We start from the raw sequence: 26,135 nt of genomic DNA on the forward strand, positions 1-26,135 counted from the left end.
TTTATTCCCAACTTTACTGGTTTTATTTCCTTTATTGTTCCATAAATATCCTAAAACAGAGCAGGTACTTGCAGTATTTTTATGTAGTTGTGGATCTAATTCACTCAGAGAGTTACATTTATTCTTTACTCTCAGATCATTAAAGACACTCAAGCCTGCAGCTGAGAATAAAAAGTAAAACTTGCTCGACATTAATTTAATTACATACTTTACTGTAATCCATCAGACTGTGCTTTGTCCAAATGAGAGAGCTCTGTTAGAGAGATACGTTAATTTACACAGTTTGTATTTTTCCCTTTTTTTCCTGCCTTTCAAAAAGCTAAAATGTGTTAGCATAGTGGCGCTCTTCCAGTCTTTCTCACCAAAGTGTTTAAAGCGCTCACACATTCATTCTGTTTTTAATACTAAACTACTGCGCAGAGCTTTTCCTCGCACACACACCCACGCTGCAGCTTTGTCTTTCAGTCCGCATTGTGTGTTTAACCTCTACACCACCATTTGTGATTGGTCACATACTGACACCTGCTCAGTGGAAACACTGAGTTAACTTATCATGTTGATAACCAGCTTTGTGTGTCCGCTTATCCTGATTGTCAATGTTAGGTTCAGCACACTCGGGGTATTTTCCATTATCTGGATCTGCTCACTGTGATTCAGAACAGGGCCCAGGCCTAGTAAAATGAGCAGAGCAACAATTATAGGAGGGAGGAACAAAACCATAAAGATGCCGAGTACTTACGTCTGCTCACATCCAGCAGAACTGTGCTCTGATGTCAGACTCAGAATCGCTTAAATATTTATAATACTCTGTTACTGTTTGATGTAATTTTTTTTACTGAACACACACCACATCTGTTTAATCCTTTTTCTGTTAACAGGGTCTAAATAAACTTTTAACTAACTGTTATATGACCTGTGCACATTTTTTTGTTTGCATGATGGGTCTGATGGTGGATGATCTCTATCATATGGTTCAGTGTTTCTAAGGAGGTAATAAAGGAAGCACTAAAGCATGTTTTTAAGTAGTTACAGGAGCTCTTATGAGGCCTTCTGGATCATGCACTCATAGGGCCCTCTGTTGATGTGATCTGTGTGTGTACTGAGGTGCCGGGATTTATGTTTTACTGTGTGCAAGTGCAGGAAAATAAGTTGTTCAGTTTGTTGTCTGGGCACTGATATAGGATATGTTTCAGGGTGAGCTTTAGGTACTTTCAGCACAAATGTGATGAAATGCAAGAGTTTTTAAAGTCAGAACGTCTCAGTATGCCTTAGAAGAAACCAAAAATTAAAATGTATATTCTGACAAACCTGTCTGATGACAGAACATCTGAACAACAACGTCTGAAAAATACAAAAAACAAATACTAATTCAAGGCCTTAATGTTCAAACATTAAAGCTGGATTTCTCCTCTATGTGAAGCCTGATGTGTGTGTCATAATACATAATGAATATAATGGTGAGGTGCAGCTTATTTAGACCTCACATTAAAATATACAACAAATCAGCTTCCTTCAAAATAACAGGACCCAAAAACGCATATTTGAGTTTTGTTTGTTTTTCTTTTTTTTTCCCAAAAAAACTAGAATTTATTTTCAGTTTCAACTTTTGCATCTCAAGTACAGTAAATACTAGTCTAGTAGTATTTTGTGAAGATTTGAATAATAAAAGTTAAAAACCCACTTTGCACACACTTCATGACAGAGAGAGCAAAACTTACTCCCATCTTACAGGCTGTACAGGTTATGCTAGGGTTTGCACACTCAAACAGAAGTAACTTGCTATGTTAGCCAGTGGCAGGGTTGCTTAATAACATTGTGCACACTGTTCACATCACCTGTGGAACAAAGACGCATGCGTGAGACTCAAACTACAGTGTTAGTGCCTCTTCCAGCTGGACTGCCTGCTAACTCAGACATGTGACATGTGGTTTCTGTAGGAACAACCATTTTAATCATCTAGGGGAAGCACAGGAATGAGATCTAAAACATTAGTTAGCGTCACATCATACGGTTAAATCGATGGCTGTGTCCTGTTCTTCCCTGACACCTCCCTCGAGAGGACAGATAACCAGCGGGGCCATGTTTCTCCCGTTGTTTTGAACACAGGGGTTGAAATACGGGTAGAGAGGCTCACTGAAGCTGCAACCGCCGTAAGTATAAATGTGAGTCTTTGCCTCTGCGTCATAGAAGGACACCGACCTTTCCTCATAGTCCAGGAATATGCTGACTTTCTTGGGGATTTCGTGAAGGTTGAGGGTGACTGAGGGTCCGGCGCAAGCGCTCAGACTGCCACCTTTTCGCCGGCAGATGGCCCAGTAACCGTTTTCAGGACGAACTGTGATGGCACCTTTTCTGTTGATGGACTCCTGGGCCACACCGAGATCCCAGTCTGTTTTATCCCCAACCTGAAACACGGTGTACAAAGAATTAGATGGAAAAAGCAAGAGGAAGAGAAAATAATAACCACTATGAGTAAACAATTCATAGCTTTTTTTCTCTGTTGTAGGTAAAACGTACATTACTTTCTTTATATTTTGCTAAGAAAATGAGACATTGGTGAAGGGATTTATTAAATTGTGCAATCATACATGTAAATACAGTATTTAATGCAAAAACAGAGTTTGTATGTTGGCTGCCTTCAGGTAATCCCACAAAGTAGAGGTCTGGGCTCTAGGGAGGCCAATCCATGACTCACTGTTTCACTGTGTGTTTTTCTATCCATGTAAGCTTTTACTGCACTGGCAGTGTATCCAAGGTTTATTCTCATGATAAGAAATGAAGCTATTGGCAGTCTTACACCTCCAAGATGGCATTGCAAATCTGAGGGTTCAATTTTGACAAGATTTGAAACACCGCTGGCTGAAATGCAGCCCCAGCCATGACAGTAATGACCAATAATTTGAAATCTGGATTTGTCACTCCATCAGACCTGTTTGTACTGGTTTTCAGTCCAGTTCTTCTCTAATCTGGCATACCTTAGCCTTTCCTTGACAGCCACCCTTCAACTGACACCATCTCCGATGAGTCTTCAGTGAACTGTTGATGGATCAACTGAAGGGCTAGAAGCATCTCTGGTATTATTTGGATTTTTTTCTATTTCTTAAGGACATGACTTCCAGATCCTGATCCCACCTGAACTACCCAGTAGCGTCTTCCAGATGTGAAGCTTTGTTTCCCCAAAATGCAGACGCAGGAGTCAAACCGCTGGGGACTGTCTGGGAGCAGAGTTTTCTTCTTCTGGCTGGCGAGGCTCACCTGAGGATCAACAATGGGCTCATCATCGCTGCCAAAGAAACTTTCATTCTGAATCTCCTTCTCCACTTGAGCATAAAAAGCTGACAAAATCAGCATGTCCATCTAAGTGTGTTTACTGTTATCGTGATAAAGTCAGTGATTATAGGGTGATACCTTCTTTTTATCTGGGGACAGAACCAGCCAGCCTGAAGCTGTCTCGGGATCCAGGGTCACATTGACTGCAGATACAAGAAGAAAACAGCAGGTCAGGTACTGATGAAGCTCAAAAAAATTTATAGGAAAAAATGTCTAACTATATATTTGTGATCATACCTGCACATGCACTCATCTTGTCCACTTCTGCATGACAAAGAAGTTAAAGAATTAGATAATATATTTATTTTTACAATGATTTGTTGTCCATGTTGCTGTAGGGTTACTCACCCTCTGCTGAGAGTTTGTTTGCAACTTCCTGGCACATGTCCCCCAGCATAGAAACGGCTCTCCTGACCATCCCCAGGGAGTTATCAGAGTGCACTGCCACCTCTGACCAATCTCTGGTGGCCGGGAGCCTGCTCAGAGACGGGAAACTCTAAAAGCAGAAGGGAGCTTTTTGTGAGCACCAGCTTTAAGATGCGGATGCAGCAGAGAGACGGTAAAATGCAGCAGATAAATCTGACCTGTAGGAGGTGGAGCGAGCTCCGCGTGAGCTCCAGGTGCTGCAGCTCGCTGCTCCTCGTCTGCAGTTCGTGGATTTCCTTCTCCAGCTCTTCGAGCAGCTCCTCAGCTTTCCTCTCGGCTTCCAGCTGCCTCTCCTCGAGATCCTTGGCGAGCTCGGCCTGCTGCCTCTCGATGGCGGTTATCAGCATGCTGCAGATCTGAGAACTGCTCTGGATCTCTCTCTCTGTGGCCCTCTATTGATTAAAATGATCAACTAGATAAATAAATAAACTGATAAATGAACTGTTTGGTTGCAAGCCTGACTTTTTGAACCAATCAACGACCTACTTTGCTTAGATCCACTGGACTTTTGATGTCTTCCATTTTTTTCAGCCTGTCCTGGATCATCTGTTGGATGTCGGACTTTGTCTCCCTCAGATTCATCTGGAGAAGATCAAACAATGTAAAAATGACACAGTGAGAAGAAGAACGCACAAAAATCTGTGAACTCAGGAAACCCCCCCTCCCTCCCAAAAAACGCAGGGCAAAGGAAGAAGCTTTTCCCTCACCTTCACCCTCCTGCTCTCCTTCTCCATGGGGACAATCTTGTGGTGCTTGTGGTCGCCCTCTGTGCATTTCGAGCACACAGGTGTGTGATCCTGCTTGCAGAACATCGTCAGGGGCTTGTTGTGCTTTCTGCACAGGTGGCTGGTGTTGAAGATTGCTGGATCTGTGAGGCGGTGTCTCTGCAGCGCTGGATCTCTCTGGTGAGGCACGAGGTGAATCTCACAGTAAGACGCCTGACACACCAGGCACGACTTCACCGACGGCGCCTTGTTCCCGTGGCAGACGTCACAGGGCACGTCTTCACGGTCTGATAGCTGGTGTGCCGGGGGCTTGACGTCCTCCCCATGCATCAGCGTGGGTGACAAAGACCTTTTGAAGATAATGTTAAATATCATTGAATATATTCAAATATATCTGCCATCTGGAAGAGAACACAAAACGGAACAAGACAATAAATTCAAATTAAGGGACTCTGGTGTGCCAGAAACACAATGCATAGCCAGCTGGACATGGTGTAAACATGCACTGTATGTGACATTGCACTTCATGGTCAATATATGTGGCATTTAAGGTAGAGTAAGGCTCTATAATCAAGTTAGGTTGGATATTAGCCAAATTAAGATATGTCGGTTTCCTTGTGAAAGTTTTTAATAGAGCTAACTTCTTGGCTAATGCTAACTAAATGGGCAGACAACGTGATTGGTCAGTTGAGCCTGGATCTGCTTCCTACTCCACAGCCATGAAACCACACACAATTAAAGCAGTTTTAAGAAATTAATTCTAATTCAGCATCGTGAATGCAGGGACTGGTGTACACACATTTACTGTATGTCTCTCATTTTGTATATTATTATCGCTATTTATTTATTTTTAACACCGTACATTACCGCCCTCACTTTTGTTGCACTTGTACATTGGCAATAAAGATACTGGGATTGGGACACAAAGAGTATGGAAGTAAAACAGACCTTTTAAAGAATTCAATCATGTCGGAAAAAGCTCGGTTGATCCTCAGCTCCGGTCGCTCTTTGAACGTCTCTTTGCACAGCGGACACTCCGACTTGTCCTTCGTGTCCCAGTAGCCTTCGATGCAATCCAGGCAGAAGTTGTGTCCACACGGGATTGAGACGGGATCCGTGTAGGTGTCCAGGCAGATGCAGCACCGGAACTGATTCTCCAATGGTACCGAGGCCATGTTTGTCACTGGAAAATACCACAAAAAGAGTCAGTCCTGTCTGTCCTGTTTGCAGATGGTAGCTGGAGGCATAGTTCAAAAGTATATTTAACATCTTGACAGATCCTGGCAGCCTTTTTCTTTTTTTGTGTTGTGGTTGATTTGTTTTGAATCACATGTCAAATATGTGAGATCACATGTCTGCTCAAGATAATAGACTCTGGATTGTTTTTGTCTGCTTTAAATAGAAAACTTGAAGTCTGAAACTGCTGCTTTATCCATCCTTTCATTAAATTTAAAACATCCATTTTTGTTTTTGAGTCAAAAAGCAATGAAAGCTCGCAGTAACAGAGCAATAAAAAGTCCCAACACAGACTGCAAACTACAGATGAACCTCATTTAATGGTGTTAACTGAGCTGTGATCATGTAACGTCTGGTTCTGCTTCTACCAGCCAAAAAAGCTGCAGAATGGATTTTAAGATCATCATTGAAGACGTCTAGAGGGGACCTAAATCTGACTATTTGTTTCCAACAAATATTCCAACATGTTGCACCAGCAAAAAATCAAGACAAAGTGCACTTTTACAAATACTCAGTGTGAATACTGCAATAAAAGTGTGTCATGTTACAGAGGCTGACACCACTTACACTTAACAGACTAGTTTGTTTCCACTTTTAGCGCAATATGTCGCTTTGAATCATACTTTGCAAATCGGCTCTTTTTCAGGACAGGTTCAGTTGTTTTAAGCTCCCTGTGCTGATTGTTCGACTTCTTACTGCTCATTATTCCAACACACCACAGAGGGATCACCCACCCAGCACAAGTATTTTCTATATTTACCAATGCGTATAAAATACTGAAACTCAGACAGATTGTTGTAGATTCCTGTTTCCCACACCAGAAAACTGACCTTAAAAACCTAAATGCGACTGATTAAGTAGCTCATTTTTGTTGTGTTGTTTTAAAACATGTTTCTAACCATTCATGCCATTTACTATAACTCAGTAACTACATTTTTGAGTAAAAGTAATCTGATACATTTAAAGAAAAGCCTCAACTTGGTATACATTGTTTCCTCTCACAGTTTACAGTTTCATCTTCCAGTTTCTGCAGTGTAATAATAATAACATTGTACCTGTTTGGGTGGACATGCTGGCAGCCCCGATCCTCACAGATGCAGCTCGTACTGTGTAGTTCACATTCAGCCTACAGACACTTAAATACTCCTCACAGGTGCTCTTTGTTTGTGCTGAGATTATTTACACGAGCTCCTCCCTGAGTTCATTCTCGCAGGTTTTGCAGTCAGTCTGGTGTTTCTGGTTCTTCAGCTTCAGCTGCTGACTCCACTGTAGGTAATCCATAGCAAGAAATAAGGCGCAGTGATTGAGCAAACAGAGGTTAAAGCAGGGACTATCACATGTTTATATTGATTAAACATAATGATATAGAATAAAACAAAAAGTACTGTCACAGTAACTACTTACAGTAAAATCTCAGTAAATACAATTTAATAATATTGTTCAGAATAGTTTTCTCTTCTTTTCTGTGTAATTCATAGAAGGTTAACAAACTTAAATGCTTTTTAGTTTTAACTAACTTGCATTTTTGTCACATGACACAAGTTCGCCTTTGCACCCGCAGCTCGTTTAACCTCGGATCTTGAAAATCGATGCAGAGGAGGAGCCGTCTATGAGCATGCACATCACAGATTTGTTGCTTTGTCAGGTCGCAAGTGGCAACTTCAGCTTATCAGCTCCGAGTTGCAGAAAGATTTTCAGAGAGCCAAACCGGTTTTGTAGAGCTCCATCTTATCTTTGAGAGAAGAATAAACAGAACACCCCGGCTCAGTCACACATTGGAGGGAACGTTGGTCCTTCTCTGTGTGCCATCATACAATGCGTCTGTCAGTTCCAGCAGACTCAGTTGCAGATTAATGATGCGTATTGTGCATTAATCTGAAGTTAATCATTAATATTAGTAATTATTATTTAGTGTGCACACTAACTTCATGATGTTGCAAGTGCCATTTATCAAGTGTCCTGCACAAAGTTTTATCAGCGCTTAGGGAAAAAAAAGGAAATATTTCCCAATATTGGCTTTTTCAGAGGTGTGTTCTCTCTGTTCTTAGTTTAGTTTCAATTCACATGAAATTGAAACTTCTAGCTACTCTGGTACACACCAAAGCTATCTGTGCAACATGATGAGATTTCTTACACTGAATAACATCGAATTCGAATTAATATCAAAATCTTGTAGAACTCTCTGTGTCCTTTTGTCACTTTAGCACTAAATCTTTTCTCTTGTTCTGGTTAACACTCGCTCCATCGTCAGCTCAGAGGACAAAATCTAAGATCAACCAGAAAAACAAAATCCTTCAAAATCAAAACCTAAAACTCAGGCCAGCCGTAGGAAAGACACAGTACGTGTTCATTTGCATTCATTTATCAATCATTCAAGTCACTTATGCACATGTACACAGCTGTGCTCAAATAAATGAGTCACGTCCACACAATGAGTCCAGCTGAACGTCTTGTGTGTAAAGCGGAGTGTTTAAAGGTATGTTATGAATAAACGGTCAGATTAATTATTAATGTGTCTTTGTTGTATTATTACATAAGCAACGTTTCACTGTTTGCATCTTGATGAAGTACACAGAGCTCAGTATTACACATAATAATGTTCTTATATAATATAATCTTATATAAGTGATGCCACTGTTACCCCTGTTCACATATCTTATTTAGGAACAGCAAAACCAGTGTGTTTGGATCCTTAAACATCTTAGTAACAGGAAGGAAGTGGGACAAGGAGCATTTTTTGAATGACTAAATTGCCACTGAACAGAACAGGAAGCTCATTTGTTAAAATGTGATGCTAAGGTGCTCTGACCAAGCTCTGCACGTTACTACGTTTTGGAAGTGATGTATGACCACAGCAGGCTGCACAGTGTCCGGAGAGGAACGGCTGCTCCCAATTTTCAGGAGTCCATTCAATACTTGTTGACACAAATCACCGGTGCAGCCTCATGTTGGTTCAGTGTGAAGTAGCAGTAGTTCAGCTGATGAAGAAAACTCTGAACACAAGTAAGCGCAAAGTGAAGTACTTCAACATTGCTCTACACGTACTTTTTCCTTGTTACTGTTTCAGTCAACAAACCACAAGATCTCATCAAAAGGCACGAACATAAAACAGCCCACAGCGTTGTGCTAACCTGACTCACATCTGAAGAATGTTTAATGTTCCCGGCGCTGCCAAAACCTCCACATACCAGCTGGATCAGGTGATACCTGGTCGTGGTTACAGATCAGGAAACATCCCTACCTCACAACATGAAGCAGACATTATCACCAGGTTGAAATGGGGGCCTTTTCTTAATTTAGATCCAGCTTTTATATTGTTTAGATCAGGTGTGTCATTTGTTGTTAGCTCACCTGAATAAGAGAAACAAACTTGTAAAGAGAGAGCAGGTTTTGCCTCTCAGACCTCTTATACTTACACACCTGCTCTACTGCTAACACAAGGATCTAATTGGCCAATCAGATGGAAGTAACTGAGGGCATTTAGGCATGTAGGCATATAGACATGGTCAAGGTGACCTGAGAGAACTCCTGATTGAGGGCCTTCGGTGTGAGCCTTGAGTCTTAATACAGATTTATTATCTGAAACAAACACAAGACCTTAGCTAAATGTTCTCAGCATGTAACATGTGGTTAATGTTGTGAACAAGATTATATTTAATCCAAGCAACAATCTTTATCTTGTCTTAACTAAGAAAAAAATATCAATATTTTGCATTTTTACACAGGATACAGACTCTGGCCTTCAGTCTGAAAGTCTGGTAGTTTAACCATTAACACACATCATGTTTCGTTAACCAATAATAAGCTTTGTACACTTACAGACCACTTTATTAGAAACACATGTGCACCTGCTCACTGATGCAGTCATGTGGCAGCACCGAGAGTCCTAAACTCCTGCCGACAGACGTGAAGAGCTGCAGTTAATGTTCACATCCAAGATCAGAAAGGTGAAAACACAAGATCGCCGACTGAAACTTCATCATTAGTGACAGAACTGGCTCAACATTTAACATCAGCAGTACAAATCCATAACCCAGACATTTTGATCAGCTTAATGTCAGTGAACGAGGGGTTGAATATCAGTCAGTTTGTTATCAGTCAATTTGAAGTGGCTTTTATCAGTTTTCTCTCCCCTAGATATTGGTAATATTGGTCGACTCCTTCACCTATTAGCAGACTCGGGAGACTGCTGTCACCTCCTTTGATTATGCAAACAAGACGACTGAAACTCCTCCTCTCTAAAAACAGCAACTAAATGTAGTATGAGGGGGTCAGAGGGGCGGCGTAAGTTTTGGGTTTACACACAGGCTGATTCAGTTGGTTTAAACAACAAACTGAGGTTTGTAAATTACACAGGTATGAGTTAGAACACAGTTGCTCACAACCAAATGTAAAAAGTCCAGATTTTATTAGGTTGTCAAGCATCAACTAGGCATAACAGCCGTGTGGTGGCCTGACATTAACTTTTAGTGTACAAACTGGAGATGCCACAAAGTCTAAAACTGGTTCCATGATCAGGACAATGAGTTCACTGTGAGAGTGTCTGTGTTCACCTGAGAAGTGGGATGTGGTAGTACGGGTCATTGACAGGATGGATGAATGTGAATGCTCTAAATGTTTTTGCTTCTTTCCTGTTGAAAGAAGGAGCTGAAAGCCAAGATTGCAGAGGGTAAAGAGTCCTACAGACGGAGGCTGGAAAACAAACTGCAGGAAAACAACACTAGGGAGGTGTGGAATGGAATGCGGGCTATCACTGGCCTGAGACAAAAGAGAGGTGTTGGGATGGATGGGGACGTGGAAAGTGCTAACAACCTTAATCTGCACTTCAATAGGTTTGACTGCCCTGCGTCTCCTGTTTCCACACCCAGCTCTTCTCCCCTCTCCTGCCCCCTCAGACTGTCTCACCCTGTCCCTCTCAGCAGATGACATCAAAAAAAAATTGGGCAGACTCCACTCTAGCAAAGCTGCTGGCCCTGATGGTGTCAGTCCCAGGGCCCTCAGGTGCTGTGCTTCCCAGCTGTCTGGAGTTCTACAACGGATCTTCAACATGAGCCTGGAAATGCGGAGAGTCCCATCACTCTGGAAGACATCCTGCGTGGTTCCTGTCCCTAAAAAGATCAACCCGCCGACCCTCAGTGACTACAGGCCAGTGGCTCTGACCTCACATGTCATGAAGACGCTGGAGAGACTCATCCTGAAACATCTGCGTCTGCTGGTGGAGCCTTGGCTGGACCCCCTGCAGTTTGCTTATCAACCTCGTATCGGTGTGGAGGAGGCCATCATCTACCTGCTGGACCAGGCTTATTCTCATCTGGACATTGTTGGGAGCGCTGTGAGGGTCATGCTCTTTGACTTCTCCAGTGCTTTTAACACAATCAGACCATCACTGCTGGGGAATAAGCTCATGGAAATGCAGGTGGACGCCCCACTGGTTGGTTGGATTACGGACTATTTAACAAGTCGACCACAGCATGTCTGACTAAAGAACTGCCGCTCAGATAACATCCTGAGCAGCACGGGAGCGCCGCAGGGGACGGTCCTATCACCCTTCCTCTTCACTCTCTACACATCTGACTTCAGGTACAAGTCTCAGTCATGTCATCTGCAGAAATTCTCAGATGACTCTACCATTGTGGGCTTTATCAGGGGTGGACAAGAGGAGGAGTACAGGAGTGTGGTAGACAGCTTTGTCGAGTGGTGTGAGCTAAACCACCTACAACTTAACATCACAAAGACAAAGGAACTGATTATGGACTTTAGGAAGCAGGCTCCTCCTCCTACCCCTGTCACCATCAGAGGGGCTGATGTGGAAAAAAATCATCTTTTTTAAGCTTACTTCCTGCTGTTTATTTGGGAAGATAGAGAGCTTTCGATTAAGTGTTTTTTTTTATCATTTTTTTTTTTTTACTTGTCAACAAGGATAAATCTATGTGTACCTCTTCTATAGATAAATATGTCTGCTAGTGTAAGACTACTGTGCTGGGATGTAAGCGATTTAATAGACCTGGGAAATATTTATATAAGTGGTGTATATGCCGCTGCATTAAATATCACTGTAAACTGTAAATTTAGTGTAAAGTGTTGTTATGGAGATCTGAGTGGCACTGGTGGGGAGTAGATTTCTGTCCCAGGCAGGGCTGGAGAGGCCACAGGGAGCACTAGTTTATTTCTTGGTGACCTGAGGTTTGTTTCGATCTGCCGAGAAAATTCAGTCAGCAAATAGTTTACAGATCGCCCAGAATCCATCCAGTCCAACACATGAGCTGAAACACAAAATAAGGAGTAATCATCTGCACAAACAGAGCAGCCTGGGATGATGTCCTGGCCTGTGTCAATCAGGCGCCTGGAAAAAAAGGAGGACATGACGATTCTCACTCTCGCAGTGGAAAAATCAGAAATTTATGAACATATTTGAGCCGTAGCCAAAATCTTGGAAAAAAACCTGTGACTGGTTCTTGTGATACAACCTGATAAAAGATGAGGAAATCAGCAAAACCGGCATCATTGTTCCTCTGGGAAAGATTTGAATGTCTGTAACAAGTCTTGTGCTGAAGCATCACAGAGACGGTGGCATTCAAATCAAAGCATGGCTAAAAAGGGAGAGCTGTCTATATACTGCATATTTGTGCTTTGTCCCTCCACAGCATTATTATACAACAGTTTTCTTTTCACAGATGCCAGTCTGGACTTTTATGCCAGACAGTCAGGATGCGATCTGTGCATCCCAGTTCAGGGTCTCATGAGGATACTGCCTTGTCTACGTCAAAAGCCCCTTCAGTGCTTTTGTCCACATTTATCACAGCTGCTGCTTAATTGTGCACTCCTCAGTGTCTGTTATACTGGAGACTGTTATTAGTGTGGCAGTCAGGTGATGGTCAGCTGTAACCGAAACCAAAACACATATCAGGTTTAGTCAAAGCTGCAATAAATTAAAAAAAAATAAAAATAAAAATCTTTAACCCTTTGCTGTCACAGATGTGCAACATCCTGTTTGGGATCGGTGAGCAATATTTTTTATTTTGACAGGAGCTCGATTGTCTCCAAATGCTTTCCGCCTTGAAGCAGTGACAGCAAAGTGGACAGTGTTCATGCCTCAGTCTGTTCCCCACCCACACACTCAGAGATGTACAGGCAGAGCAGAGCCAGTGTTTCCGGGACTTTTATCCTTCACGTGGGTTTATCTGTTAAATCACGCCACCTGCCGAATGTTTCAGTCATCAGCCGCTTTTAGTGGAGACAACAGAAAGCTACAATCACTGCTTCATTCTGCGCTTACGGTCAATAAGTTCTATGTGAATTTTAGGGCTACAGCGACACCTAGTGGTCAATAAAAATGTTACTGTGGTTCAGTGTCTGCTCCTATGTGTGCTCCACTCAACGACAAACTGCTGCTCATTTCATTCAGTCACAGTTCAGACTACAGATGTTTTTTAGGTCCACACTTAAAGAAAATATAAACTGGCAGAAAAACGATCCACATTTGAACTGACAGAATGTCACCGTACCTAACTGTGCTGTTCAGAAACTATTAGTGTACAGAAAATGAGAAAAGGAGTATTTTTTGGTACCAAAACCCTATCTTATCTGCATATTTTCTCATTCTAAGTAAGCTGCATTGTAAATAAACTCTTTAACTTTTGTTCAGGACTCCTGCATTTGAGCCCCTTTTCATTCATCTGACTACAAATTCAGATATGCTTAGTATAATGCCCAACGGCAGAAGGTTGTGACTTTCTGTACAACATGTTTAAGCACAAGACAAAGAAGTGCAATTGTCACTTAATACAACACACAGGGTATAGCACAACATTTGTGAAAAAGCAAAGAGCAAAATGCAAGTGTAACCTATAATGCAAGTGTTACTGTAAAATGTAAATATAAGTTATATTTTACACTTCGCTTACATTTACACTGTAAAATGTTAGTGTAACTGTACAATTTAACTGTAACTTGCATTTTACATTTTGTTTACTTTTACACTGTAAAATGTGTAAATGTAAGTGAAGTGTAAAATATAAGTGTAATGTAAAAGCACCTGTGCACAAATGTAAGTTGCACTAAGTGTAAGAAATATTAAGCAGTGTGAGATTCTGTGAAAAGGAAATGATATATTTTTTTCTCCCACTGCAGTTGCTGTTGCTACAAGTCAGTTATGAATTTTGAATGTATGACCTTTGAGCCGTGCTACTCAAGCAGGATAAAGCACACTTTTTTATTGTAGTTATTGGGATACAAATACACAAATATAATAAGGTAGCAGAAGTAGGATTTAAGAAAGTATTTCTATTGGTAAATAACAGGAAAGAAACCCTTGTTCAAATAAACTCATTAAAGTGCTGCTTTTTTAATGATAAACCTACAAGCAAACACTGTACATCATCTATAAACATAATACATGAAGACATTTTAAAAAGATCTTCCAGCACCTCCAGCACTGAAACTGCAGTTTCAGTGCTCTGCCCCACATAAGATACTCTAAAGTTCAATACAGTGTTGACACAGAATGAGTCTGACTCACCATCCATGATGCAAAGAAACGCAGCGTGCAGACAACGTGGTTTGATGTCAGCTTTTGTGTCGGTCTTTGATGATTTGTTGCTTATGGAGGTATGTTCCTGTGCTCTGTCTGTCACCAGTGGTTTGACTACCCAACGAGAGGTTGTTGAGTCATTTTTCTTTTTGTTTTAATTGTATTTTTTCTTAGTTTGATCCTGCTTACATTCTAGTATCTGAAACATTTATTGTTGCTAATGCTGTAGTTAGGATTTAGTTTGTGGAGTTACTTGTTTTTTGTTTCCAGAGTATTACTTTTGTACCATGAACAGTGTGTCATGACTTTCTGCTTGTTATCTTTTGTTTTCTGTGCTCCATTTTCTAATTCTAACTTTAGAATTTGTCTAAACTCTGTGTTGGGATAAAAAGTTAAAAGAACACAGCAGACTCTCAGGGATTCAGTTCACATTTATTTCAGCTTAAATACATCACAATAATCCAAATTTTTACAATAATGACAAGAAATTATATATACTCAATGTCTTACATGCACATGATATACTGATGTTAATATACTATTGTGGTACTATGATCTACGTGCTACCAACTAAAACAGACATGCACCTCTGAACTCATAAGACCATGTGACGTGTCCCTGATCTTAAACCAAAGATCCAAACAAAGTTGGATTCATAAAGTTCTTTTAAATCAGGCCTTGAGCTATAATATAAGTTATACCATATTAATAAATTACCAAAGAATGAGTAGTGTAAAAATGTAGGCAGGATTCATGCAGTGCTATCCACCGTAGTGATCGTGTATAGGTGCATCTTATAGTTCCTAAACCATCACTAATGTGTCGTTGTCAGATAACTGTGGACTTATCAGTGGAAGTTTTATCCTCATTTACATACACTTGTCCTCCCTTAGCAGACATAAGTGGATGGTTCAGATGAACCCTCGCTGGGGTCTTTAGCTCTTTTTAAAAACCTCTTTATAGATATCATCAGGAAGATTAAGAGACATTAGCAAACCTCGTGGTTAACTTATAGCTTTTGACTGGAATAAATAAATAAATATATCCAAACACCTTGCAGGAGCTAAGCTTGGGCTTGCAGTCTGTACCAGGACAATATTCAGGGTGTTCGCTTTACACTTGGGAGAAGAATATTTTCTCCTGTTCTTGGTCTTTCGTTTGCATTTACAGATTACAACTTATCCAGACAATGAATGTGGATGCTCTCGAGGTTTTAAAAAGGATCCTCCGAGTCTCTCGCTCAACGTGCTGAAGGGTCTACAGTGATCCCAGCCTCGATCGGGCAGATGACCAGCTGGGCCGTGTTCTTCCCGTTGTCATGTATGCAGGGGTTAAAGTACGGATACAGCGGCTCAGTGAAAGTGAGCCCGCTGTAAGTATAAATGTGAGTCTTTGCCTCTGTGTTGTAGAAGGACACCGAGCCTTCTTCATAGTCCAGGAATATACCGACTTTCTGAGGAATTTCTTTAAGGTGAAGAGTGACGGCGGGCCCAGCGCAGGCATACAGGCTTCCACCGTTACGTCGGCATATCGCCCAGTAACCGTTATCAGGGCGAACTGTGATGGTGCCCTTCCTGTTGATGGACTCCCGGGCCACCCCAAGATCCCAGTCTGTTTTATCCCCAACCTGAAACACAAAGAAGGACAAAATGATGCTAAACTGCAGAGCAGAGCTTCATTTCTTTAGGTTGCTTTTTAAATGATAATAAATTTTTACTGAGCATAAACACAGCAGATATAAAATCATAAATGAACATCATGTAGCCACCAGGGGGCGTGAAGAGTTTTATTTTCCTGCTTGTTTAGATCATATACATTATACAGTCCTAGTCACAGGTTGTGTCGTTGTGTTCATGTGTAATTTTCTTTGGTGTATTTTAATCCAAATCTTACTCTAAATAAAGCTGTTGTGTTCCACTTTGGATAATATTCACACTGATCACGACTATAAGCTGTTTAGCAGCAGGCACGTGCAGAGGGGGGGGGCTAGAGGGGCTTGAGCACCCGCCCCTTTCCTGATGGGTGCCAAAAGTGTCCTTTTGTTGAGGCAACTTTAAAAAAAAAAATATATATATATATATATATATATATTTTATGTGTGTGTGCGTGCGGAGTCCTGTCTGTGCCCCTCAACAATAATATTTAACTATTAATCACAGTTTTGCTAAATAAAAGGATCTGGCTTGCATCAGTCACATGATCCATTTAACCAATGATCGCCCTTGACGGCAGAACACGCTGGTTACGAGCCGGGAACGAGCTCACAAAGAGCACGCGCATTTTTAGCGGTCCGGAGCTGTAGGAGAAACACAAGTTAACTCAGAGACACAGACTGATGCGACAAACCCAGTAAGTAGGTGTACAGCGTACACTGTAGTGTGTAGCACCCAGGAGTGTTAGCTTATTATGTACACGTTGGTAAGATGTCTTGTTGCAACTGACGAACTGAAACAAACGAGCGTGCTGTGTGTGCAACAGCGCGACAAACATTACCTGTCCTTTTATTAACTGCACAGGTAGTGCTGGTCATAGCTGCTGGCTACCTGTGTAAGGCTGTCATGGGTCTGTAGCTCTGTCACCGTTTTAGGGAACATATTTAGTTTTAAAGTATTTAGAAACATATTTAGTTTTAAAGTAAGTTACAGGGCTTTTCCTGCCTTTCTGGAGGGATTATATTTCACTAAAAAACGATCTAATATGCATGTCCACATAATAATTATTATAATTATAATATATTAAAAAACACACGCTGTATTTTAAAGAACATACATTCAGAAGCAGATTATATTAGATTTATATTTTAAATAAGACAAAAGTTGGATTTTACAGCAGTAAAATGATTGTATCTCTACAGTTTAAACATGTAATAAGCTTTGCCCTGCACAGAGTGGATAGTGAAACAAATGGAATCATCATAATGACATTATTTCATATTTATTACTTCCCCCTCCTCATTGCTTTATTATTGTAGCTCTAGTAATAAATAATAATGTAAGGATTCTGGATCAGCACTGTGATGCCCATAGTATATACAGTATTCTGAAGAAGGACTAAAATGTCACTGTGTGTGCATGTGTGTGTTTTATTTAGATGGATTTAAAAAAAAAATATTACTCATGATATAACATTGTCCAGACATGGCTGGTAAGGACATGAGGAGGAAACAGCAGGAGCTGTGTGAGGCTACTAAAGGCAGGGCTATAACATTTTTCTCTCATCATTTAGATTAAGTGCTGGAGTTGTTAGGTGTGGATAATTAGATTATAGTTTATTGCAATAGCAAGTTGTGCCTTGTTCTCACATAGACAGCAAGTGGAGAGTGATATATGAAATGATGGGATGGAAGGAAGAAGAGAAGCAAAGAGTGATTCACAGGCAGAGCCTAAATTATTTCTCACAGTTTTTGTTGCCTTATGGTTCCAAGCGCTGTCACCAATCTTTGCATTTTGTTATTATCTCATGACATTTAATCAGCTACCATCTCTCCTATGGACTTTTTAATGTCTACAGTCTCAGATCAACACAGCCCTGCCCTTCCCATATTAGATTCTTGATGAATGTGTGTTGTTGTTATTCAGCCTGGTTCAATGTGCCCCTTTTTAACTTTGAGCACCCGCCCCTTTAAACCTCTCTGCACGGCCCTGTTTAGCAGTTATTTATTTTATCCTTTTATCCTACCTGAACCACCCAGTAACGTTTCCCAGATGTGAAGCTTTGTTTTCCCAGCACGGCGACGCAGGAGTCGAACCTGCGGGGGTCGTCAGGTAGCGGGGTCCTCCCCTGCTGGTAGCTCATGCTCACCTGTGGATTGCCACGATCACATTCATACAACAACTACTGATGCCGTACTTGTCATTATTTTGCATCTGCCTGACTTCTGATCCACTAGTTTCCATCATTTTAGTTCCTGCATAATATTTGTCGTCCATTAGCTGTTGTCTGTAATTCACAGACTCTAATTTCACAGACAAGAAATGCAATTTCTCAATAATAGCTGTTTTAATAAGTGTTTTCCCAATAATATTACAGGGCTAAACTGAACTGGTGTGTATAACTAACTAAGCAAATGACTTTACACTTAATTATACAAACAGCTGCACATGTATCAACACTTTGTTGGATCATTTTTTACAGCAGGACAAGACTTTGTTTAACTCCGAGCTCTTGTTAAGGTGTTACAGTCAGGAATCATGCAGCTGATAATTACAGCTCACCTTTTTATTATCCGGGGACAGGACCACCCAGCCAGCAGCAGTAGCAGGATCCAGAGTTACATCCACTGGAGACAGAAACAGAAAAAAACACATAAAAAGATTTGCTATTTCAGATTTATTCAAATTTTCAGGATTAAAGAAATAATATGAAAAAATAACCCTGTTGTTTTGAAGCATATTATTACTGAAGTCACCTTTTTTGGCAACAGAGTATCTGTATTCTGAGTCATGTACATGTATAAAGATTATTTGAATCAGTGTGGAGAGCCACTTTCTTTCTACTGACATCAGTAACAGTCTTTATTAGATATGGTGGTGACAAATTTTCAGTCTTGTGTAATCCATATAACGTAATCACAATATAAATATCATATCCATACACATACCTGCATATTTATTCATCTTGTTTACCTCTGCAAAAGATCAGAAAAGAAACTGTGTCATTTTAGTGTCATTAAACATTAACGTAGAACAATTAAAATATTCACTAATATTTTAGCGAATGTTACGAGATTTATTTTTGCACCCTAAGTGTATCACTAAAGTTAGTTATGTGCAGACTTATAGTGTAAAATATGATATAAATATATATGCAATGCAAAAAGTGGCAGGATTATAATAAAACCAAAGGAACCGGTGATGCAAAGAAAGTCTTGTGTTCTAAAATCAGAGACTATAATGTCATGTCATCATAAGGATTACAGACCTTCTGCACACAGCTTCCTCTCCAGTTCTTGGCAGATGTCGACCAGTTTGGAGAAATTTCTCCTCACAGTCCATGCGTAGCTCTCCGATTGGACTCTGACGTCAGCCCAGTGCTTGACGGACATCGGAGCGTCCAGATGTAAAAAGTTCTAAAACAGCATCAGTGACAGAAATGAGCACCATCAAATGATTTCACTAACAAGCAGACAGGCCGGTTTGTATTCATATCATATTACAATCGCTTTAGATGCTTTAAACTTGCTTGGCCGAGCAGAAATATTAAACACAAGTACTGATTCTGACCTGCTGGAGCTGAACTGGGTTCTCAGTGTGCTCCAGGAGGTGCAGCTCACTGCGTCTCTTCTGCAGCTCATTGATCTCCTGGCTGATCTCCTTGAGAAGCTCCTCTGCTCTCTTCTCAGCCACCTCCTGCTTCCGTTCGATCTCCTCGATGAGCAAAGCCTGGTTTCTCTCAATGGCACTTACCATCATTGTGGCAGCCTGAACGCTGGCCTGTATCTCTCTTTCTTTATTTCTCTGCAGAGATGAAAAGAGTTTAATTAATATGTGAAATATGTTAAAATGCACCACCTTTGTACTTTGCTACCCCTTCTTCAATGAAATTCAAAACAAATTAAACTTAGGGTAAAGCTGCTTATATACGATGATTCTTATTAATATGCCCATAATTTAACACATTTCCCCCAAAAAGAAGACATAACTTCACAAAGAAGATGACCTCAGTGAGACCAGCCTGCAGTCCTCTGATAACAGTTGATCTATTGTCCCAACCCACCTCCAGCCCTGCTTTTCCATGTCTCTTTATGTCCACATAATGAAGGTTTATTATATCAATAAAAACAACTAATAAAAGATCACAAGAGCTCTTAAAACAGAGCCACGCTGCCATATATGAATTACTAAAGATGGAAAAATACTTTGACTGAAGTAATCCTGACTTTAGAAGATATGCAAGGATTTTAGCTTTTGAGTTTCTATAGTTACTCTGCCCTGTAATCAGAGTCTTTTGTGCACAAGGTTACTTACACTCTGCATGGATATTATAGCAGGATAAACTCCAAATAAAAGCCAAAAGTGGATTCCAGGCTTGAAAAGTGAGGCTAATGCATTTTTTAAAATGACCAGCAGGGGGAGTCTCCTCTGTCTTTTAAATACAGTCTACATGAAGCAGAACAACACTGCTGTTTTTCTTCTGGTGTGAGCTTCTACAAACAAATTGGTTGAAGTTTTGTTTCTTAGAGAGCAAACAGGCCGAGAAATGTTCATGTCTGTAAATGATTAAAAAGCAATGCTCACTTTGCTCAGCTCCATTGACTGTTTGATCTCCTCGGTCTTTCTGATTCGGGTCTGGATCATGTGTTGATACTGTTCTTGGGTCTTCTTTATCCGAGTCTGCAGAGGCTGAAGTTGAAAACATGTATTTTACATCTTGGATTATCTGGAGTTCCTTACAAGATAATCCATGAGCGTCGTTACATTTAACCACTTTTTCTCCCACCTTGATCTTGAACTTCATCTCTCCTCCAGACCTAATTGGCAGTAGTGGAATGATGGGTCTCTTTGCTTTGAATCCTGGCATTTCCTTTAACAAGCTTTAAGATGATGATGTACATCTGATTAGTTTCAATCAAATGTGCTAAAACGTTGAAATAAAGCACTATAGTATAGTTACAGTCAACCAACCTTTGAAATCTTTCAGTGATTTCTTTTAAGGTCCTATTCACCCTTAGTTCGGGGCGACTTCCGAAGGATTCTTTGCACAGCGGACAATCCGACTTTTGTGCCACATCCCAATAACGTTTGATGCACTCCAGGCAGAAATTGTGCCCACACGGGATAGAGACAGGATTTTTGAAGCTGTACAAACAGATGCTGCACTGAAATTGCTCTTCAGACAATGTTGAGGCCATGTTTCTGACAGAGAAATAACATTTTGTTACCCACACATGTTGAAATTCTTCTGTACACTATGGGATTTAAACTCTTTAGGTCAGATTGTAAAGATGCAGGTTTATAAATCTAAGTTTAAAAAGATCTAAATGGCAAACCAAGAAGACTAAAGGATATTTTTAAACATAAGATCAAAGTAAAGCGTCCAGTGTGCGCTTTTCACTTATATTTCACAGAAAAGGGTATAACACATGAAAGCTCATCATGCTGTAGCGCAGAGAAAAGTGGACAGATTTATTTCAGATGCTTCGAAGACAACAACTACGTTTAAGTTCAATCTGCAGACTGCAAATATACAAGGGTTCACAAACAGAGTCTGAAGGTCCTAGTGGCAACATATTGTTACATTTTTATGAATCTAATGGATTTACCAGTAAAGAGATCAAAAAATGGGCTGTGAAAGAGGCAATAGAAGGAGAAAATCTCAGACTTTTCATTGACTGAATTATTGACTACAATAATTTTCTTTGTAGTCAAATTTAAAATCAAAGAAATGCTCATTATTATTAGATTTACTAAATTAAAAGAAAGAAATTTTGAGACAATGGGTAAAATTCAAATGAAAGCAATATAAAGAGAAATTGTTTCTGAACCTTTTCTTACAATTTCATCACTATATTAACTATTTTACTTACTTACTTTAATTTTTTCCCAATAAATCAGCCCTCAGCTCTTTATTAATGCATTTTATTTAGCCACTGCTCTCCCCTTACTGAGTTCTCTCTAACACTCAAACTCCAGTCAACGTGTTAAAAATGTAAAAGTAGTCGTAGTTGTTGCTCTAATTTAAAGATTGAAACCTGAGATTACATCCACAATACACACACCTACATTTTACACATCATCTCTGAGATATCCACTTTTACTATTTCTGTGCCTCTAATTAAAAATATTGCCGTCAATATTTGGATCAAAAGTCAGTCTATCTTGAAGAAAAGGCAGCTGATGTCTTGTTTCATGTATTTTTATTCTCTATGCTATCTGCTTGGTATAAATAATCACTTACTTGTTTAGGTCATGCAGGCAGACGGTCCTTGAAAGATGTGAAGAATGAATATCCACAAAAACACGCTTGTCTTTCTATAAAATAAAACATGGTACAAAGTTCCTCCCACAGTGGAGTTTCCCAACGAGTTATACCGGTTATTCTTGTTCTGCCTGTTAGCTTTTCCTGGTATTTACTCTACATTTTAATTGCTGTTCACTGTTGCAAATGTTTTTGTATGCAGTTATCAATTTAACTACAGATTTAATCCAAGCAATTAATAAATACAGGCTGGGAATGACAACAACGTGCACTTTGGTGCAGAAATAATCTACCTTCCTACACAGATGCCGGTTAAAATGTACAAATAGAACTAGAACAATGGAAATACAAATAGAATAAATAAATAAATGGAGACAAAAATTGAAGTGTTAAATAGATTTATGTGCAAAAGAGCTATGAGCTTAATATGCTGGTTTAATATGTAAGATGACCTTATGTGCAAAAATTATTATGTTATCTTATATTATCTTGGGAAGAGGGATGATTGTTGTGGTCTTGAAGCATGTGGGGACGGTACTCTGGCTGAGGGAGAGGTTGAAGACGGGAGTGAGAACATCAGCCAACAACTAGCACATGCTTTAAGGACCCGTCCTGTCTGGTCCTGCTGCCTCAATACATTGAGGTCATCTAGCAGACTGCCTGCAGAGCTGATGGTGCTGATGTACCCGGTCACATATTCAGCATAGTCCTGTATATTGACAGAGCAGATCTCCTTGGTGGCTGCAGTTTGAAACACATCCCAGTCTGTTTGGGCAAAACAGTCCTGTAGGATGCTGTCAGACTCTGGGGTCCACAGTTTAACAGGTGTGATGATGACAGGGTTCGATTGTTTCAGTTTCTGTCTGTAAGCCGGGTACATGAACAGAGAGATGTAGTCAGACTGTCCAAAGTGGGGCTGTGGTGCAGCCCTGTATGCACCGTGTATGTTGCTGTAGACGTGATCCAGGGTGTTAAGTAATGTTGCTGCGAGATGCCACAAATCGTAAAATCTTTCATTGTTAAGTTTGTAGTCATTTTAAATCTGTAAACAGAGTAATTCATTCGAGGAAGCTCTGTGTCACAGAGGCCTTGATGAACACACCCATGGTTGTTGGGATGAATCATTCCCAGGTCAGAGCTGGATTTTTCTAATCCATCCTATGTGACACAAAGCCAGCTAAAAATATGCAGCAATGCTTTTCAGGTCATTTACAGTAATTGCATTAGGTAGTGGCATATCGGTATAAACACACCCAAATAAAGACAATAAACACCATCAGCAGCCAGCACACAGACTGGCTCCCTGATACCAGCACCTGTTAAAGCTTCAATTATTCCTAGTTTATGTAGAAGAAGAAATGAGGTGCTACCCGCTCCTGCTTCTGTTAGAAATATCACTGTTCCTACTCTGCTCTGTTTTGTTTCAATGGGTCACACTCATACTGTGTCATGACTCATTCAGGTTCCCGCTGGACGCGTCCTGTTTAACCTTTCAGCTGAATGCCACACCAAACTCACGTGTTTCACACTTCCAGTACAATAAGTATTAATTCTATTGTTCTTGCTTGTTCTCTGCACGAGCGTTGCCAATATGCACGTGTGTAAACCTGGCACGCTGTCACAGCATTGCACTTTGAACTAGGAAGTCATTTTTACAATGACAATTTTGGTTTCCAGTAATTTTCTAAAACAGTTACCCCAAAAGAGATGACAGGTGAAACTGCTAGTGTAAAACTTCCTGGTATTTTTTGTTATTCAGCTCTTCACGTGCTATCTATAAATATACTGAACAGTGCTGTGGGTATAAAGACTGGTAAAGAGGGCCAGCTCTGTCTTGGCCAGTCCCCTAGACTCCAAAGAGGAAGATGTTAGCCAAGCAAAGGTTTATTATGGACAACACTGCAAACCCCCTGCATGATACTGCAGAGGCCCTGAGCAGCTCCTTCAGCAACAGACTCTTCCTGGCACTGTGTAGGAGACAGGTTCTTTATTCCTGCCTGTCTGGTTAGGCTCCTCCTACGCTCACCAGACAAAACATGACAGACATGCTTACCAAATCCTTGATGAGAAGGAAGAATGAGGCTTTGGGAATTTAGGCCACGTAGTGAAAAGATTGACAAACTAGCTCATGTGGACGTCAAAGTTCACTTCCAGTTGGATGACACAGTTTTATTTGTTTGAGCTATTAGCATTAATTTTTCAGTTTTTAGTGAAGTTTTATTTGGCTTAGTTGACTTACTTCCCTTACAACTACCAGAAAAAAATCACAGTTTGGTGTTAAAGTACTTCCTGGTACTCTGAAAGGCCTAAAGTGAAACTCCACACGTGTTCCCCTGATCCCCAACACAGCTGTCAGGAACAATGACAGAATGATAAATCATCTTGTAAACGTTTTCTTACGTGGCTGTTACGCCCATGTTTTTAGCCTGGCTAACTGTTCCTGTTGTGCTGCTCACAAATATGCAAGCCTTATTTACGTGTAACACACTTAAATATAAAGTCTGGAATTCTCGGGATTCAACACACTAACAAACTATTTCTTTGTTGATTTTCAAAGCAGACTAACCTGACATAACAAACAATATACTATCTCCATTCTGGAAGTAAGGAGCACAACCTGCCTGTTTTGTTAAGAAAGCTATTATGATAACTTCAAATATCCCAGTCTCAACTAGTTTGGGTCAAGTTAATGGTTGATATGACTTCAAACACTGAGGCGTCCTCCCTAACTGATGTGAAAAGCACCTGATAAAATACAGAACAGATTTTTGAGTTAAATTAAAAAAGTCTTTGTAAAAGTGATGCCTGTGAAACCAATTCAAACCTGCTTCCTGTCAACATTATGCCAGTGTGATTGCGTAAAAGGAAGCAACGATTCAATATTAATAACTATAAATGATTAAAAAAGGAAACCCAGAATGGACAAAAAATGCAAGTAGTAAAAAGGGATTTTACATGATTAAAGCAGCTGACATGGAAAAAGAGACAGAACAAAGTACTTTCATTATTATTATACACATTGGTTACGCTCATCAAAGAAAAAACACAAGAACAACAAAAGCAAACACTCTTCCATCACTTTGGACGCCAGTATTTGTCCCAAAATGACCAATGTTGGACTCTGTGGATAAAAGGCAGTAGACAGAATTTAGAAAACAAGAAAGAGCTAAAACATTGTATTTACTTCTTTCTAATCAAAACCATAAATTAGATCAGCGGACTCAAATGTTACTGAACCTCTTCTGAAAGTTCACAACTGTATTTAAAAAAAAAAAAGATAGCATATAGTCAAAGTCAAAGTCAAATTTCTTTATATAGCACATTTACAACAACAACCGTTGACCAAGGTGCTGTACAATTAAGACAATTAAAAGAAATAAAAACATATGACAAGAGTTAAGAAAAAGAATCATAAAATTAGAAGATTTGAGTGAGAAATAAGATAAATAAAAGTAATACAAACTCATTCTGATTTAAAAGCCAAGGAATAAAAGATACAGCAAATGAACAACAATCAACTACGTATTCTTACTAGGTGACGTCAACATTTTTTAATGAGTGAATGATTCATTAAAAAATGAGTGAATGAGTCACAGCTCATTGTTTGGTGACTTAACAAAAATAAAAACACATTCCTCTGAAGATGGTCAGGTACAAGTACTGAAAGTGAACAATCGATGGTGATTTTCCGTTGTTATGGGTAATGAGTTATTTTTTTCTTTTAGTAACGATATAAACAACACTGTAAACCCGAATAAGTTACCAGAACTCAAAAAAATTGAGGCAATCGATTGCCTCAATTTTTTTGAGTTGATCAACTCAAAAGTCAAATTTTTCCAGAACATAAAAGTTTGGATTACATGGTACTTGTATCTTTTGAGAACGGTCAACTCAAATATTTGCAGTTAATGACTTAAAGTTTCAAGTTTACAAATTCAAAGGAATAAGTTCACAGAACTTATAAAAAATAA

The 26,135-nt window shown here is 39.9% G+C and overlaps 2 protein-coding genes across 2 annotated transcripts in view; both read right to left on the bottom strand.

Moving 5' to 3' along the window:
• LOC309703091 (uncharacterized protein) lies at positions 1–22,203 on the bottom strand. Its single transcript, XM_082527794.1, has 20 exons — positions 22,144–22,203; positions 20,871–21,101; positions 20,686–20,779; positions 20,484–20,588; positions 19,470–19,703; positions 19,168–19,315; positions 18,848–18,874; positions 18,462–18,526; positions 17,926–18,048; positions 15,493–15,874; positions 6,773–6,886; positions 5,430–5,664; positions 4,464–4,830; positions 4,243–4,338; positions 3,915–4,148; positions 3,679–3,826; positions 3,568–3,594; positions 3,409–3,473; positions 3,133–3,255; positions 1–2,405 (listed from the first exon to the last, which is right to left on the bottom strand). Exons 2-20 carry the CDS (start codon positions 21,095–21,097, stop codon positions 2,004–2,006), a joined length of 3,216 nt encoding a protein of 1,071 aa, XP_082383920.1. The 5' UTR covers positions 21,098–21,101; positions 22,144–22,203; the 3' UTR covers positions 1–2,003.
• LOC309697731 (erythroid membrane-associated protein-like) overlaps positions 14,581–26,135 on the bottom strand; it is a 24,152-nt gene continuing 12,597 nt past the window's right edge. The window contains exon 11 of the transcript XR_014273892.1: positions 14,581–14,834. The gene's annotated coding sequence lies outside the window, so the exon portion shown is untranslated. The remainder of the gene's footprint in view (positions 14,835–26,135) is intronic.

The sequence above is a fragment of the Aulonocara stuartgranti genome, assembly GCF_965226115.1.
Source record: "Aulonocara stuartgranti genome assembly, chromosome: 3".
Classification (NCBI taxonomy): Eukaryota; Metazoa; Chordata; class Actinopteri; order Cichliformes; family Cichlidae; genus Aulonocara; species Aulonocara stuartgranti.

What these genes read in the sequence shown, in the direction of transcription:
- LOC309703091 (XM_082527794.1), bottom strand. Translation starts at nt 21,097, where the DNA reads ATGGCCTCAACATTGTCTGAAGAGCAATTTCAGTGCAGCATCTGTTTG. An exon ending in AGATGAAGTTCAAGATCAAG is followed by an intron (nt 20,589 to 20,685) that starts GTGGGAGAAAAA and finishes TTTCAACTTCAG; the next exon opens with CCTCTGCAGACTCGGATAAA. An exon ending in ATGATTGAATTCTTTAAAAG is followed by an intron (nt 4,831 to 5,429) that starts GTCTGTTTTACT and finishes TATCTTCAAAAG; the next exon opens with GTCTTTGTCACCCACGCTGA.